The following is a 16,466-nucleotide window of genomic DNA, read 5'->3' as shown; positions in this document are numbered from 1 at the left end:
CCCCAGCCTCGGTTTTCCCATCTGGAAAGGAGGCTCACAGTCCCCCGAGGCAGCTGGGTGGGGCACGTGGCTCGGTGCCTGGCGGGGACGGGAAGCCCAGGAGAGCCCTGGCCGAGTGCTGTGTGGTCGCCCCGCCCGCAGCCAGCAGCCAGTGCCGGAGCAGCTGCGGATCCAGGTGAGCAGGGTCAGCATGCACGACTACGAGGCCTTGCACTATGACAAGGAGCAGCTCAAAGAGGCCTGTGAGTGGCGAACGGGGCTGGGGGCGCCGAGGAGCGCCGGGTCCCCTGAGGGCAGGGCGGTGGGGGGCAGCGCAGCCAGCTGCTGACAGCCGCTCTGTCCTCCAGCCGTGCCGTTGGGCACCGTGGTGGTCCCGGGAGACAGCGACCTGGAGCTGTGCCGCGCCCACATCGAGAGGCTCAGGCAGGTGAGGAGCAGGTCTGGGGCCTGCCTGGGCTGCCCCCTCCTGCCCCGGGTTCTGGTCACCCCCAGCCCCGGCCTCTGCTTCTCTCGACAGGAGCCCGAAGGTGCTGGAGCCAAGTCTCCGACGTGCCAGAAACTCTCCCCCAAGTGGTGCTTCCTGGATGGTGAGTGGCCCCGAAGGGCCAGCTCAGGGTGGTCCCGGGCCGTGTCCTGCCCCCTCCCTTGGGGGTCCTAGGTGGGGCGGCAGAAGACCTAGGCCTGGACAAGGGCCCCCTTCCTCAGCCACGTCTCTCCCCACAGCCACCACTGCTAGCCGCTTCTACAGAATCGACAGGGCGCAGGTGAGCACTCGCCGTCCTGCTCCGTCCGCCGCCGGCTCCGGGGCCCCAGTGTCCCCTGTCCTGCTAGGCCACCCTCCACAGCCGGGCACAGCCGTCCTTGCGTCCCATAGTGTCCGCGGTTGGGCCGTGCACAGGGATGGTGCTGACGGGAGAAGGGAGCCCGTGTGCCCGGACAGGGCTCGCTGGGTTGGGGTGGGGTGGGGGCGGCCCTCACGGCACAGCTGTCATCCATCAGACACGGAAGGAAAGGCACTTCAGGCCAGAGGCCTGGTCACCTGGGTAAACGCTTAGCAGTAGAAAGGGGCTGGCCAGCTGGGGGGCCCGCTGTGTGGAGGTCAGGGTATGGGCTTGGGTGGCAGGAGAGGAGAGGAGAATGGGGGAGGGGACAGGGGACTGGCAGGGCCACTGGCCCGCCTGCCTCCTGTCAGCGTTCCTGCTCACAGCAGAGGCTTCTCCAGGTCTCCTGGCCTGGAAGCCCCTTCACCACCACCCTGGCCACCCTGCAGGGCCCTGACTCTCGGCCCTGACCTCCCCACCCGCAGGAACACCTCAACTACGTGACCGAGATCGCACAGGATGAGATTTATATCCTGGACCCTGAGCTGCTGGGGGCGTCTGCCCGACCCGACCTCCCAACCCCCTCTTCCCCTCTCCCCACCTCGCCCTGCTCACCCAGGCCCCGGTGAGTCCCAGGCCTCAGCCAGTGCCCTGGCTGTAAATCCCACCCGTAAGGCAGCGGCTCCTCAAGCCCTGTCTTCCGCCCCAGCCACTTCCCTGAGTGTCAGACGCACGTCCAGCTGCCTGCGGTCCCCACTGGCCCCTCCCCACTGACCCACAGGCAGCAAACTGAACCCAGCCTGCCAGCCCTCCACCCCACCATCCGCCCGCCGTGTCTGAGCACACCACAGAGCCCCTGGCCTCCTGCTCTCTCCCCCCAGCCTGGAACCTTCTTCCCCAGCACCCACCCTGCAGTCAATGTGCCTTCCCCCGTACCTGGTCACTTCATCCCACGCAGCCTGAGCCTGGTGGTCTCTGACCCCACCAGCGCCCTCCCTGCTCCATCACCACAGTCCAGCCGCACTCGCCTCTGGGTTCTTCAAGGCACAAGTTTGCCCACCTCTGGACTTCTCCTTGCCTCCCCGATCTTCACAGAGCTGCCCCTCCATTCATCTCTCAGCTTGGGTGTTTCCTCCTCAGGGTCTCCCAGGAGCCCCACCTGAAGTTGCTGTTCAATCACACTACCCTGTCTCCTATTCTTTGTAGCACTTCTTGCTGTTTCAAAATACCTTATTTATTTGTTTACTTGTCTCTCTGACTAGAATGTAAGCTCCCTGAGAGCAAGTTCTCCACCCGCCATGTTCACTGCTGTGTTGCCAGTGCCCAGAACATCGCTTGACACATAGGAGGCACTCAATAAACTGTTGAAAGGACAGAGGGCGCCCGGGTTGGGGCTGGGGAGGGCGACAAGCTGGGCCCGTGCTGTAGCCATGTCACCTGTAGCCCTGCCACATCTCATCCTGCTCTGTTTGCAGGTCACTGCCAGGGGATGCTGCACCCCCTACAGGTGAGGCCTCTCCCTGCAGGGCCCCTGTTTCCTCCCTGGTCCTAGGACCGAGGCTCGGTGGGGTGGTGGGGTCGGGTGGGCTGGAGCCCATACGCAGCCTCACAAGAACACAGCTACGTCACAGTCACCATGAGCCCACAGCCCTTGGCATACGTGCCCCAACAGGCCCCCTTCTCTGCACAATAGTACCTCAGACGTATGTTCACACACCGACACATGCCTAGGCGTCCAGCGCCAGAGAGTAACAGGCAGGTGTTCTGTGCAGGTGAAGAGCTGATCGAGGCTGCCAAGAGGAACGATTTCTGTAAGGTACTAGTGCCAGGCTCGGGCTTCTTCCCCTTGGCAGCCCCCTCAGGCCCTGGGGAGTGGGGCCTCTGGGCTGGGCCAAGAGCTGATCTGTTGAGGTGCGGTCATCTGTCGTCGCCTGGGCCTCTGTGGGGCCTCCGTGTGGTTGTTCCCGTCAGCCATGCCCCCCATCCCTGTCCAGCCCACAGTCGGTGTCCCTGCATAGGGGCTTCCTAGCGCATTCTGCCTGTCCCTGGTACTCAGACAGGATCGAGCCTTAGAGGAACCGCAGCCTCCAAGGCTCGGTCGTCAGTGCTCCCGGGGTGTCCAGGGGCGCCTGGGGTGAGAGAAGCCCATCGTGTCTCCCCTGCGCTCCAGAAAGACCCCCAGAGGCCCCTAGGGAGCCTGGGGCCTGTGTGAGTTGGGGGGTGTTTCTGTGGCTGGAAGCAGGGTGGCCCTGAGGAGCCCCAGCCCTGCTCTGCCTCCTGCCCCCAGCTCCAGGAGCTGCACCGAGCCGGGGGCGACCTCATGCACCGGGACGAGCGGGGCCGCACGCTCCTGCACCACGCCGTCAGCACCGGCAGCAAGGAGGTGGTCCGCTACCTGCTGGACCACGGTGAGCTGTGCCACTGGGGCCCCTGGGAGGAGGGAGAGGCTGCTAGGCCTCTCTGACTTCCCCCTCCCCCTTCTCCAGCCCCCACAGAGATCCTTGATGCTGTGGAGGAAAAGTGAGTATGCGGGCAGTGCAGGACCCCAGTTACCCTGGAAACTGTCCCGTCTTTATCGAGCCCCTCCCATTTGGTCCTGTCAGAGCCCATAAACCCTTCCTGGTCACATCTGTCATCCTCTGGGCCACCCCCCCCTTGCCCCAGGACCCTGAACTTCCTGCCCTTTCTAATGGCCTTTGGGAGACAGGAGGGCTCAGAGGACTGGATGGGGTCCACAGCTAGCCCCTGTTCCCCCAGCGGGGAGACCTGTCTGCACCAGGCCGCAGCCCTGGGCCAGCGTACCATCTGCCACTACATCGTGGAGGCCGGGGCCTCTCTCATGAAGACAGACCAGCAGGTGAGCAGACTAGCAGGGCAGGCAGGGGATCCACGCAAGCAAACCTCTCCCAAACTCCAGCCCGGGGAGAGGGGGGTCTGGGGGAGGGCCGCCTCCGGGGATCCAAAGCTGTCCTTCAGCCAGCACGGTCCAGACCCCGAGAACCTGAGACAGCAGGAGTTGGCTGCTCCCGAGGGAAGAGCCCCCGTCTTCTAAGCCTGCTGGGGCCGACAGGTCCCTGAGGTGATGGCAGCCCCCCCTCATCCAGGGCGACACTCCCCGGCAGCGGGCTGAGAGGGCTCAGGACACGGAACTGGCCGCGTACCTGGAGAACCGGCAGCACTACCAGATGATCCAGCGGGAGGACCAGGAGACGGCTGTGTGAGGCCGCTGCGCAGCAGGGCGACGGGCCACCAGAGGACCAGCCCCTCCTCGCCCACCTCACTGCCACATTCCAGGCGGAGGGCCACAGAGGGACCCGGGACCCAGGACCCAGGGAAGGAGCCCTGTGCTGCTCCCTGTGGAGCTGCCCAGACCTAGGGCTGGACTCTGAGGAGCTGGGGGCCAGGGGCTGGGGTGGGGTCTCACCCGGCCCCCTGAGGCCACAGCCTGACCCAGAGGCTCACAGGGGACCAGGAGACTGGACTGGGCTGGGCAGACCATTGGGGGGGCTGGGGGGGCCCTCACCTTCCCTGCAGTGGGTGCCGTGGAGTTGAGGGCCCACAGCCCGGAGGCCCTGTGAGGGAGCCCCCAGGAAGACGCTTCCTAAACCTCCGGGTCCTTGAGGACCCTCACTCTGAGGCTCCTGGGAGCTTGGGCCCCTCTCCCGCCCTGACACCCCCCCCCCACCCCCGCCCCCAGGGCTTCTTCCCGAATACACGGAGCCTGCTGCATCTGCCTGCCCGCTGCCCTGCTTAGCACCTACCCGGTGACCCTCCTCCCAAACCCAGTCATTTCACCTCCGACTGTGTGGCCTGGGGGGTGGGGGTGGGGGCTTTCACGGTGACATGTTTACAGCTGGGTGTGACTCAGTAAAGTGGATTTTTTTTCCTTTCCGCTTTTCTTTTTTTGTGGGGGAGGTCTTCCAGAAGCGGTGGAATCTGCTGGGTTATCCTCCGGGTGGGGGACTGGACGCCGTCGACCCAGACCCAGACTCATTTCGAGGGATCCTGGCTCCCGTTTCGGGGTGGGGTCCGAGGGGCTGCCCAGGACCTGACCTCTGCCTGGCTGCCGCGCTGGTCGTGGCCGGGGGAGGAGCTGATTTCCTCCTGCTTCCCGCTTCCCGCGGGGAAGATAACAATGAAAGTGAAAGAGGTGGAGCGGGGGCGAGGCCTGGTTTCTTGGGCCGGGTCGCCCTATGGCCTGGGGCAAACCCCCTCCTCCTGGCCTCAACTGCTTTCGCTGTTTAGGGTATCGGATGAGGTGATCCCCGAGCCTCCAGGCTCAGAAGGGGTGGGCGTTTGCAGCCGCTGCCGGGCCGCGTCTGGAACTTCTCAGACGGCTGCTGTCGGCTCTAAATCTTAACCAAATCCAGGCCTGCGGGCTCCTCCTTCCCCAGCTCCCCCGCCCCCCGCCAACCTGCGCGTGGAGAAAGGCGCAGTGGCCTCCGCGCCCTTCCGACCCGTGCGCTTTTCTGGGGTCCCCCGTCCGAGCCCCATCCCGACACTGAGCAGAGCATCTCACTGCAGACCTGGTGAAGCGACCCGAGGCGGGGGCTGGCGCTCCTTCCCCAGCATCTAAGGGGCGCTGAGAGTCGAGCGGGCCCTGGGAGGCGGAGCGGGGCCTCGACGGGGTTAATCACTGCACCCGGGGCTCGACGGACAGAGCCGCACACAGGCTCGAACGCGGGCCCCGCGCCGGGACCTGTGACACACCCGGGACTCCGCGCTCCCTCCTGGTCTCCACCTAAAGCTCCGTGGCCATGAAGGGAAGCTGGCGTCCAGAGGGGAAAGGGGACGGCCCCGAGGAGGGGGCAGAGGGCGGGGACGGCAAACAGGGGCCCGGGCCGAGGGAGCGCGAGATTGGGGACTGGGGACAGGGCGTGCCGGGACAGGACGGAGACCCGGGGCTGGGGATGGGGACGCCAGGAGAGCCCGGCGTCTGAAAGCGGAGGGCACCGGCCGGGCGAGACGAGGCAAGGCGAGGGTGTGGGGCCGAGCGGCGGGAAGAGGGGGTAGAGGCGCGGGGGGCTCGGGGAGGGAGCGGAGGCGGGGACGCCGGGGTCGGGGGGCGGCGCGGGTTTGAGGGGAGGGGGCGGGGCAGGTCCTTCGTCGGTGGGGGGGAGGGGGCGGGGGCCCATGTGACCGGCTCAGACCGGTTCTGGAGACAAAAGGGGCCGCGGCGGCCGGAGCGGGACGGGCCCGGCGCGGGAGGGAGCGAAGCAGCGCGGGCAGCGAGCGAGTGAGCGTGCGGGGCCCCGGAGGGCGCGCGGCGGCTTCGGCCCCTCGGCCGCTGCCGATGTGGGGGCTGGAGGCGGGGTGGGGGTCTGAGCTGAGTCCCGGGCTCCAGGCGGCCCCTGGGGCGACTCCTCCCGCTGTGCGCCCCGGCTGGCGGGGAGGGGCCAGCCCCCCAAGTCCGCCGCCACCGCAGTAGCAGCCCGACCCTTTGGGCCTGGAAACTGGGGAAAGGGGGTGGGAGGTTCACGCCTGCGGCCCCCAGTGAGGACTCTGACCCGTGCTCTACCCCCAGGATGCAGCGCCGAGGCTTCCTCCTCCTCGCCCTCCTCGCCCTGCTGGCGCTCACCTCCGCGGTGGCCAAAAAGAAAGGTGATATGGAGGGTGGGGGGTTTAAGGAGGGCTGGAGCCGGGCAGGTGAGGCCGGCAGCCTCGGTTCCGAGGCCGGGACTCCAGGAAGGGGTCTCCGAGTGAGTCTCTCCTGGCCCGGGTCCTGAGCTCTGTTCCCCATGCGTTGTAGACAAAGTGAAGAAGGGAGGCCCGGGGAGCGAGTGCGCGGAGTGGATCTGGGGGCCCTGCACCCCCAGCAGCAAGGACTGCGGCGTGGGTTTCCGCGAGGGCACCTGCGGGGCCCAGACGCAACGCATCCGGTGCCGGGTCCCCTGTAACTGGAAGAAGGAGTTTGGAGGTGAGGTGGGGCGCAGGCGGAGGGTAGGCAGGGGGCCCAGCCTCACGGGGACCTGAGCAGACCCGTGGAGGGGGCCACAGGCCACCCAGCTCTGACCCGGGCACTCTCCCGCCAGCCGACTGCAAGTACAAGTTTGAGAGCTGGGGGGCATGTGATGGGGTCACAGGCACCAAAGCCCGCCAAGGCACCCTGAAGAAGGCGCGGTACAATGCCCAGTGCCAGGAGACCATCCGTGTGACCAAGCCCTGCACCCCCAAGACCAAAGCCAAGGCCAAAGGTTAGCAGAGGGGCCAGGGGTGGGGTCATCACAGGTGGCTGCCCCTACCTGTGAAGGGAGTGGGTAAAGCCTGAAGTTTTGGATCCCGGCCAGTGAATTTTTGACGTGTCTGTACCGGGTTTCCCTGTAGGTAGAGACACCTTAGGTGGGCGGTACTGAGGGCCCCCGCAGAGGGTGCTCGGGAGGTTGAAATCCTGGCTCAAGTAAGGACAAAGTCAGCTGTTCTGTTGGAGCCTTTGGCTTGGGATTCAGGGAAATCGTACAGGGACAGCTTGGCTTTGTCATCTCTCCAGCAGGTGGGGGCAGTTTCTATATGGGAAGGACTTCACAGTCCTTACTTCCTCTTTCCCTTAGCTTCATTCCTGACTCACAGCAGCCCTGGAGGCCAACAGGGCAGAGTGGAATCTGCCCACTTGTCAGGTGAGGGGACTGAGGCTGTTGTCCAGGGCTGCTGGGACCAGGACTGAGACCGGGAACTTGAAGGTTTTCTGATCCCCAAAGTCTAAGCTGGGGGGAGTGAGGAATGTCCAGCATCATAATGGCTGTCCTGTCCCACGGGCTTCCAGGCTAGCTGATAGAGAACCACCAGGGGGCAGAATTTTCTCTTCTCTAATGTCTGTGTCGGGGGGAAGGGGGTCTCCAGTGGGTCACCCAAACCCTGCTAATGCGGTCTTTCTTTCTTGTTTTACAGCCAAGAAAGGGAAGGGAAAGGACTAGCGGCCAGGCCTGGATGCCAAGGAGCCCCTGGCTTTACTCGGAGGCCTGGCCCACGCCCTCCCTCTCCTGGCCCAGGATATAACCCACCAGTGCCTTTTGCCTACTCATTAGCTTTATCAATCATGCCCTGCTTCTTCCCTTCCACTTGCCCACACCCACCCCAAGTGCCCAAAGTGGGGAGGGACAAGGGATTCTAGGCAGCTTGAGCCTTACCCAAAGGGATTTGATTCCCCTGTACCCACTTTTCTTCTTCCCCCAATGATGCCATTACTAAGAAAGAAATAAATGTCTTTTTTTTTTCCCCAATAAAAGCTTTCTTTTAATATATAAAAGCCCCTTCCCAGGAAGTTTGCTGTGGTGATTTGTTGGAGGTGGGAGAATGGAGGAAAGAGAGGGCTGGAGGGAACGGTGGCTTTCAGGGGGTTGAAGACTTGGCGGTGAGTGCCCCCCAGAGCTCATGGAGAAAAAACGGTTATGAAAATTTCTTCCAGGGCCCCCTACTGACCCCTGGAAGGGTGCCCCCCATCAAGTCCCCTGAGCCTCTCAGTCCTGTTTCTCCAGGGGCCAGGGCTGGGGGAGGGAACCCAGGAGACTCACTAGAACAGATTCCCCCCATCTCAGTTTCCCCCAGGTAAAGGTCTTTTGGTCCAGCCCACTGCCAATCCAGAAGGTTCTATCAGTTGGGAGAGGAGAGATGGGGGTCGCTTGCCTGCCTCACCAGCCCTGCTCCAACTGTCACTGAAGCCTGTGTGTGGGTCAAGTCCACCCCCGTTTTCTCCCTGGTGACCCACCAGGGTGTCCCTCGTGCTGCAGAGGCCAGCCGTGAATACCACTCACCGCAGTCCCACCTTCACTGTGTGTGACCTGAGCCAAGCCCTCTCCTTGGGGAGGGAGGGCAACTCTTCAGAATGACAGGGGCCACTCAGCTCAGCCTGGGGAGGTAGGTGGCCAGGCCCCAGTTTCTGAGTGAACCCCTGATCTCCCTGCTAGCCCATCCTGAACGTGGCCAGGGTAGTGCCGTAGGGGGTGCTCCAAGCCCCCTCTGCCTGGCCTCCAGCCAGCTCACCCACTGACCCGCCCACCCAACCAGAGCCCTGCTGAGTAGCTGCAGCAAGGGGAGACTTCTGCCCCTGGACAGAGATATAGGAAGAGGAGGCTGAGCCTACATGCGGGGTACAGGGGGGCAGAAAGCACCGATTACAGCAGGATGGGGGACCCTTCCCTCCCTGAGCCTCCTTTCCCAAGCATTGGCCCCTTTGCTCCTCCCAGAGGGGTGCTGGGCTCTGCTCCCCTCCAGATGTCCGTTCTTTCAGCCACGCTGGCTGGTCACAGTGGGGCAGGTGCCCACATAGGCCAGTGCTCCCCAGCTCCCTGAGGCAGGACAAGAGCGATGGGTCAGACTGTCCAGTTTGGTCACTTCCTGGGGCTGGTCCTCTTCGGCCTGAGCAGAGACCTGGTCTCTGAATCCAGCCGGAGCCTCTTCCTGAGGCTCACGGGGTCTCGGGAACGTCAGTTCTCTTCGGCAAACGTGAACACTGAGAAGCGCCTCCGCATCTCTCCCTGGCAGCAGCTGACACGTGGTCCCCAGCGCACACCAGCACCTCCAGTGGCACCCCTACCTGCCTACCTGGCAGTGCCGATGTTCCGATACTGGCATAGCAGCAGGTGTCTGAAAGTCTTTTTAAAGGTGGCATTGCAGAGGGCATAGCAGGCCGGGTTGATGGTGCTGTTGACGTAGCAGAGCCAGTAGCCAATGGACCACACCGTGTCAGGGATGCAGCTCTGGCAGAAGGTGTTCACCAGGACCATGACATTGTAGGGCGTCCAGGTGAGGATGAAGGCTAGCAGAATGGCAAAGATGGTCCGAGTCACCTTGCGCTCCCGGGCTGCCATCTGCCGCTTCTTGCGCACCTGGTTGCGGGCGATGCTGGCAAACTTGCGGGCCACATTGGCCGCCGGACGCATGCCAGCCGGCGTGGCAGGCACAATCTCGATGGCTGTCACACACTCGTTGCCTGTCTGCTTCGTCACAATCTGGATCTTGGACCATTTGGAGGCCGGATTGAGGGTCCGTGGCTGCAGGGGATGTGCAGGTGTGGCGGGCGTGGTGGCCTCTGTGGTTGACAGCTCTGTGGGTGGTCGTTCCTTGGTGTTCTGGGTGGCGCTGCCCGAGCTGGACTCATTGGAGGTGTCCTTGTCAGTCACTGGGCGTGGCGGCGGGGGGAGGACCGGTGGAGGGGCCTCCTCTAGCTTCCCGTTGCGCAGCTCCCCCCGAGAAGCTTCTCCTGGGGGCGGTTTCTTGACACTCTGCTTCATCAGGGGGCTCTTGAGGAAGGCCAGGGTCTTGGCCTTCTTCTCCTTAGGGCCTTCGGGTCGGTGCTTGTGAACTCGGCTGCGACTGGCCAGGGAGATGTGGATGTAGAGCACCGTCATGATGACCACAGGCAGGTAGAAGGCAGCGATGGCCGTGCCGAAGGTCACCGCCGGGTTGGACAAAAACTGGATGAAGCACTGGTTGTCTGGCACCGTCCGCTTGCCCACCACAAACTGCCAGAACAAGATGGCAGGCGCCCAGAGCACGAAGGACAGGACCCAGGCAGCGGCGATCATGAGGCCTGCCATCTTGGTGGTTCGCCGCGCGGGGTAGGTGAGGGGCTTGGTGACGCAGAAGTACCGGTCAAAGCTGATGATGAGCAGGTTCATGACAGAGGCATTGCTCACCACATAGTCCAGGGCCAGCCACAGGTCACACACCACGGCACCCAGAGGCCAGTAGCCCTTGATGATGTACACGGTGTAGAGGTTCATGGAGAAAGCGCCTATGATGAGATCAGCACATGCCAGGCTGAAGAGGAAGTAGTTGTTGACCGTCTGCAGTTGCCTGTTGACCTTGATGGAGAGCATCACCAGGATGTTGCCCACGACAGTCACGAGGCTCAGTGAGCCTGTCACCGTGGCAATGAACACCATCTCCACTGTCTCATAGCGGTTATGGGTTGACGTGACCAGGCGCACAGACTGGTTGCCCAAGCTGCCATTGACCGGTGTGAAGTTCGCCATTTTGGTTAGCAGCAGTGGGCGGGCAGTGTCTGGAGGAGGAAGGAGAGAGGAGAGGGGTGAATGGTTGAAGTGGACTAGAGGGGTGAGGTGGGGTACACTGGAGTCAAGGCGACAGAGGAGCATCACCATCCTGCAGAACTCCATCCTTAGAGAACTCTGTCCCATCACTTCCTCCTGTATTTGGTCATTCGTCCTTTATTGAGTGCCTACTCTTGTACAAGCACTGTTGTATGCGCTGGGGTTATGCTGGGGTTACAGAGTGAAGGAGACACACGCAGGCCCCACTCTCACGGAGCTTACAACCCTAGCAGGGGAGACATACAAGCATGTGAGCCACAAAAAAGTGCTGGAAAGAAAACAAGGGCAGGTGATGGTGAGTGAGTCAGAGGGGTGACCAGCGAAGGCCTCTCCGAGGAGGTGAGCTGGATGAGGAGGAGGAGGCAGCCACAAGAAGAGCTGCAGAGAGTGGCCTAGTCAAGGGCGATGGCAAGAGCAAAGGCCCTGAGGCATGTGTGAGGCATGGACAGAAGGCCAGTGTGGGTGGAGGGGTGGGGCGAAGAGAGGTCCCAGATATCAGTATGTGGCTCTGGTCAGAGGTATTCATTCATTTACCCATTTGGTCATTTCTTAACCAAACATTCCCGGGGACCTGCCCTCCAATCCCTACAGAAGGCACTAGGGACAAAGGAAAGAATATATACTACCAGCTAACATTTATTGTCTACTCAGTGCCGGGCATTTTCTACACTTTTTATAAGTATTCATTCATTTCATCCTCATAACAAACCTATGAAGTAGATACCGTGTTTTTTTTTTTTTTTTTTTTTGGTGGGGGGCGGGGGTGGCATGTGGCTCGGCACGCAGGATCTTACTTCCCCAACCAGGGAATGAACCCAAGCCCCCTGCAGTGGAAGCACAGAGTCTTAACCACTGGACCGCCAGGAAAGTCCCAGATACTGTTATTTTTTACTAACAGATGAGGAAAATAAGGCACGGAGATGTTAAATAAACTGCCTGAGGTTCCACAGCTCCTTGATCTCATGTTGCTGTCCCAGAGCTAAGGGTTCTGGTAGAGGGAGGCCCAAAGAGCCACAAGAGCCAGTGATCCCACCTTGGGGAAGTCTTCCCAGAGGACCAGAAGAGGTGACATGGAACTAGGAATCCAAGAAGGAGGAGGAGGAAGTGCCACTGTGGCATCCCCTCCCGGAGCCCTCCTCCGTCCCCAGGGCGTGGGGATGCAGTGCAAGGGTAGCTGGGGTCTGTCAGCAGCCAGGGGCTAAGACCTGTGAAGAATCAGAAGCCTAAAGGGCCCATCAGCTGAGGAAAGACACACACGGCTTCCCAGGGGCCAGTGCCCTCCCCAAGGCCTGACAGGGAACCCAAAGGGTGAGCGAGTGTACCAGAGGGAAGAGAGGGGCTGCAGCAGGGGAGCCTGTGGCCAGCCCCTGAGGGTACCCCTCGGCCCACCGGTACACACCACGGCGCCCCAGCTGGGGTCCTCCAAGCACGAGGCTCCTCCCCAGAGCCTCGTCACGTCTCCTCCCCCTCTTCTTCTCCCCTGCGTGTGAGGGAGGCCCACGCCCAGGGCACTGTGCCAGGGCAGCCGCTCAGCCCAGCCTCCTTCACACCCGCCAACACACGCACCATTACACACGCACACGGGCCCATCACAGCCATGCCAGCCCCACAGCTCCCTGTCGTATATGCAGTTCTGTGCGTCTGTGTGAGAGAAGCAGAGGAGAGACAGTGGGGTGTGGAGGAAGGAGCATGCGCCCCACAGCCCAGGCTCCACGGCCAGCGGGCTCTTAGCCATGTGGCCTTGCACAAGCCACCTCACCTTCCTGCTCCTCTCTTTCTCATCTGCAAAACAGAGAGGATGCCTGTCCCAGGGCGGCCTCCCTCCCCGGCAGCAGTGGGGGTCAGCAACTCAACTCCATCTCCAGCATTAACGTGCACTGGACGCTGGAGCCAGGTGCCAGGGTGACGCCCCCTCTCCAAGCCTGGCTTCAGTCCCCTTAAGTCACCATCACAGATGCAGATGCAGACCCAGCCTCCTGGCCTGGTAGTTTCAGTTCTCATGCCCAAATCCTTGGTTCACAGGAGAGGCTCACAGAGGGGTGGTACCACCCCCAAGGTCACAGAGGAATCAAGGGCAAAGACCAGATACTGCCCTCTCCTGGGGGGCGGGGGGGGGTCTCTGACAGCCCTTTTCAGTGCTGAGAGACTCCAGAATGGAACCTCAGGCACCACCCTCTGAGGAGGGGCGGGAGGGCAGAGGCACCCAGCGTGGAGAGGCTGTCCTTCCTAGGCACCTGCCCGTAGGCACAGGGTGGGCAGGAGTGACCTGTCAGCCAGCCCCAAGGAAACCCTCGTTCTAGCCTCCCAGGTTCAGGACACAGGCCAGTGAGATCAGAATGGGGCTCGAGGTACCAAATAGGAAAAACATAATCGCTCTTGTTTATTGAGTGTTAATTATGAGTCAGGAATCCCTCTGAGCTTTTTATACAGATTATCGGGTTTAATTCCTACAGCAGCCTGAAAAGGCAGGTGCTGTAAGTATGCTCATCTTACTGAAGTAAGTATCTTCTTACAGATGAGGATAATGTTAATTAACTTGCCTAAAGTCACCCAATGTGTAAGCAGGGGCGGGGGCAGGATTAGAACCCAGGAGCCACCTTCTTAACTGCAAGGTGCTACTGCCTCTAGAGTTGATTTCCCGCCTCTGCTCTCCCCTCCTCAAAACCACACCACTAGGGGTGGGTCAGGGGAGGCCTGGGTAGGGCCCCTTCTCATTCCCTGCCAGCTCCCACACTTAGCTTTCCCAGAAGAAAAGAGACCTCTTGTCTCCATCTGTACAGCTAGTCTCCAATCAGGTGGTCAAGGGTTTAGTCCCTCTCTGGGCCCTCTTGGGGAAGCTGCCAGCTGCAGACACGGCAAGGCACTCTCCCTGTTCCCCACCCAAACTATCTTTCTGGACCCCTGGGGGTCACCCGCAGACGTTCTGACTGCACCCTCCTCTGGAGCGTTTCTCTGGGACGCAGGCCCGCCCGAAACCTGGGGAGGCGAGCAACCGCCGCCCAGGCATGTGCGCACCGCTAGATGGCAATGTCGGTCCCTGGGTGCCAGCTCCGGACCTGGAGAGGATGGCCGCTATTCGCCACCGCCCCCAACTCCAAGGCGACTGGGAGAGCAGTGGAGGTCCCAGGCCGGGCCTCCCAGGGGAGGGACTTGGGGCCCCCTCTACAGGCCTCACCCCGTAGCTGCCTTTAGGCCTCACCCCGTAGCTGCCTTTGGCTCCGCACGGGGTTCAATGGTGGGAAAGTTAAGGGCGCCTGGTTCCACCCCTCACGCGGCGAGGAAAGTGTGGGCGGGAAGGCGACTGCGAGTTCTGTTTGTGTGTGATTACTGGGAAGCTCGAGTAGAAGCTAGTAGCTGTCTGCATGTGCTTGTGTGCGCGCGCTGGGCCACGCCTGGATACCAGTGCGCCCGTGTGCATGTGAGCATGCTCGCGCGGTGTGGACACGTGCATGTGCATGCGTGTGTGCGCCTGGAGTGCTGCGGCCTGGGGGATGCACACGGTTCGGGTGTGCCTGTACCTGTGAGCTTGTGTACACGAGCAAATGCAGGTCCCACAGTGGGTGACCCTCCACATTCTAAATGCCCCTGTAGGGAGGCTCAGCCCAGACTTCGGCTGTCTGAGTAGGAAGAAGGTCGGGCGAAGAACCGGTGTCTAGATGGCGCCCCGCCTGTGCATGGGGAAGAGTCGCCGGCAGGACAAGACCGGACTACAATCTGGGCTGCGACAGACCTCCTGACCTTGGGGGCGTCTTCTTAGCAGAGAGTCCTCTGGTGTCTGCGTCCCCAATGCTGCGGTGCAGAGTCCCAGGCTGGGACTGACTTCTGTCGAGGGGCTGCTGCTAGAGTCTCTCAACCGGGCTTGCGGGACGCTAGGTTCAGCTCAATGTGCCCACTGTGCAGTTATCGCCAAAGGGCGCCCAGTCTGCCTGGCAGGAGGGTGCTTGGTCGGGCCTCGTTGGGAATTATTACTGGGCCCATCTGGAGGCTCCTCCATGTCTCCGTGGTTGTCGAAGGGGACCCGGCTCTCCCGTGCCCCACCCTCCCCCAACTCCCTAGAGCGCAGTTCCTGCAGCCTCTGGGCGTGGGCACCGTGCTTTCCCGGGTCCTGGAGCCCCCCCTTCCCGGACGCGATGGGAGCGTGTTCCCTGGACGCCGGGGGTGGGGGTGGGTCCTCGATTCCTAGTCGTTCACTCTAGGGCTCCGGGAAGGCTGTGGTCTCTGGATCTGTCCCTGGGGCGGGAGAGGAGACTCAGGAGTTGCGGGGAGAGAGAAAGCGCGCAGGGGATTTGGTACCAGAGCCTGAAGCTTCCGCCCTGGGGCTCGGGCCTTGGCGCTGGACCTCCCAGTCTCTGAGCCTGGGCAAAAGAGGTGGGGAGTCTTGGAGGGGGGAGGGGCACCAGGAGAGGGCAGTGGTGTTTTCCGTCGGAGCTCAAGGTCGCTGATGGAGGACTCCACGGACTGGAGTGGGCTGGCAGCGCTGGGGGGTGGGGGCGGGGAGACGGGCGGGAAAAAGGCTCTTTGGGGCTCCAGCGCCCGGCGCCCTGCAGAGCTGCCAGAGGAGGGCAGAAGTGCGGGGTTCCGCCCCCGACGGCTGCCCCTGGCTCCTGGCGGGCTGTGGGCGGGCACACACACCACCACCACCACCCGACCCACTGAGAGTCCATTCCTTCCCAGAGGCGCACCCGGAGATGCCTCCGGGCGACTCCGGGCCTTGCTTCCAGCGGGCCCCTCGCCCCCGGGCCCTCTGGAGCTCCCAGCGCCGCGCTCGCCCCTGAAGGAGCCTGAGGCCCTGGCCCAGTCGGGCCCGCCTCGGGGCGCCTCAGAGGGTCCAGAAGCCACGCGTCCTTCTCTCCCAACCGAGTCCCCCGCCCCCGCGCTGCCGCGGAGTCACTTACCAGACACCTCCGCCCAGTTCCCCTCGCACCTGACAGACGGCTGGACGAGCAGGTGGCCCCGCGGGCCAGCGGGTGGGGCGGGCGGCCGGGCCGCGGGCCGGGGGCGGGGACGGGGTGCAGAGGGGCGGCCCCTGCTCCGCCCGCAGCTCCCAGCGCTGTGGCTCCGACTCGCGCTCACGCTCGCACTTTTCCCCGAGCCGCGTGATGTCACGGGGAAGCAGCCAATCCTGGTGGGCCCGCGCCGCCCGCCCCGGGCCGGCCACCCAACGGGGACGCGCGGGGGCCACCACCCCGGGCGTCGGGGACCCCAGCTACGCGCGCCCCTCCCTGGAGCCGGCCGGCAGCTCTCCACTCGGGCACTATGGGGGCACCGCCCACGGTCACCAGTGCTGTTTAGCGGGGGGCGCTGCCCTCCCGGGAGGCTGGGGGGTGGGGTGGGGTGTCCGCGTTGTCATGGGGACGCGGCGCCCCCTCGTGGGCTGGGAAGGGAGCTGGCAGCCCCGTCTGGCTGCGTTCCCATCTCCGCTCTGACCAAGCCCCCGGGACCCGTAGGTGGTCTCGCGCCCCGCCCGGACCTCACTCTTTATATTGCCCGGCTCGCAGCTGGACCACGGAGGCGCGAGTGTTTGACCCCAACAGGAGGTTATGGGTGGCTGGGGTAGGCTCTGCCGCCCCGGTTCCGTCGGGGCAGAGAGCCGAGG

At 63.1% G+C, this 16,466-nt stretch overlaps 3 protein-coding genes across 7 annotated transcripts in view; 2 read left to right on the top strand and 1 right to left on the bottom strand.

Annotated features, from left to right (window-relative positions):
- Positions 1 to 5,677, top strand: part of DGKZ (diacylglycerol kinase zeta) — a gene marked incomplete at its 5' end in the record, with an annotated part of 33,466 nt that extends 27,789 nt beyond the window's left edge. For 2 of the 4 annotated variants that reach the window (XM_079930784.1, XM_079930783.1), the window contains 11 exons: positions 142 to 242; positions 348 to 427; positions 518 to 587; positions 724 to 764; positions 1,307 to 1,446; positions 2,297 to 2,328; positions 2,594 to 2,637; positions 3,109 to 3,229; positions 3,308 to 3,341; positions 3,579 to 3,678; positions 3,926 to 5,675. In XM_079930784.1, the coding sequence (XP_079786910.1) occupies positions 142 to 242; positions 348 to 427; positions 518 to 587; positions 724 to 764; positions 1,307 to 1,446; positions 2,297 to 2,328; positions 2,594 to 2,637; positions 3,109 to 3,229; positions 3,308 to 3,341; positions 3,579 to 3,678; positions 3,926 to 4,042 (880 nt within the window). In that variant the 3' untranslated portion in view covers positions 4,043 to 5,675. Of the gene's footprint in view, positions 1 to 141; positions 243 to 347; positions 588 to 723; positions 765 to 1,306; positions 1,447 to 2,296; positions 2,329 to 2,593; positions 2,638 to 3,108; positions 3,230 to 3,307; positions 3,342 to 3,578; positions 3,679 to 3,925 lie in introns of all 4 variants that reach the window. The other 2 variants (XM_079930785.1, XM_079930782.1) reach the window with 2 other exon arrangements.
- Positions 5,678 to 5,964: 287 nt separating this feature from the next.
- Positions 5,965 to 8,056, top strand: MDK (midkine). Of its 2 annotated transcripts, XM_079929253.1 has the most exons (6): positions 5,965 to 6,057; positions 6,346 to 6,422; positions 6,571 to 6,738; positions 6,854 to 7,015; positions 7,370 to 7,435; positions 7,707 to 8,056. In XM_079929253.1, exons 2-6 carry the CDS (start codon positions 6,347 to 6,349, stop codon positions 7,730 to 7,732), a joined length of 498 nt encoding a protein of 165 aa, XP_079785379.1. In that variant the 5' UTR covers positions 5,965 to 6,057; position 6,346; the 3' UTR covers positions 7,733 to 8,056. The 2 variants fall into 2 exon arrangements, with proteins under 2 accessions (XP_079785379.1, XP_079785380.1); XM_079929254.1 differs by lacking the exon at positions 7,370 to 7,435.
- Positions 8,057 to 8,938: 882 nt separating this feature from the next.
- CHRM4 (cholinergic receptor muscarinic 4) lies at positions 8,939 to 16,046 on the bottom strand. The gene is made up of 2 exons (XM_079928165.1): positions 15,766 to 16,046; positions 8,939 to 10,821 (listed from the first exon to the last, which is right to left on the bottom strand). Exon 2 carries the CDS (start codon positions 10,790 to 10,792, stop codon positions 9,356 to 9,358), a length of 1,437 nt encoding a protein of 478 aa, XP_079784291.1. The 5' UTR covers positions 10,793 to 10,821; positions 15,766 to 16,046; the 3' UTR covers positions 8,939 to 9,355.
- Between the last annotated feature and the right edge of the window lie 420 nt (positions 16,047 to 16,466).

The sequence above is a fragment of the Stenella coeruleoalba genome, assembly GCF_951394435.1.
Source record: "Stenella coeruleoalba genome assembly, chromosome: 8".
Lineage (NCBI taxonomy): Eukaryota > Metazoa > Chordata > Mammalia > Artiodactyla > Delphinidae > Stenella > Stenella coeruleoalba.
The sequence above is the reverse complement of the archived record's forward strand: the minus strand, read 5'-3'. Positions and strand labels throughout refer to the sequence as shown.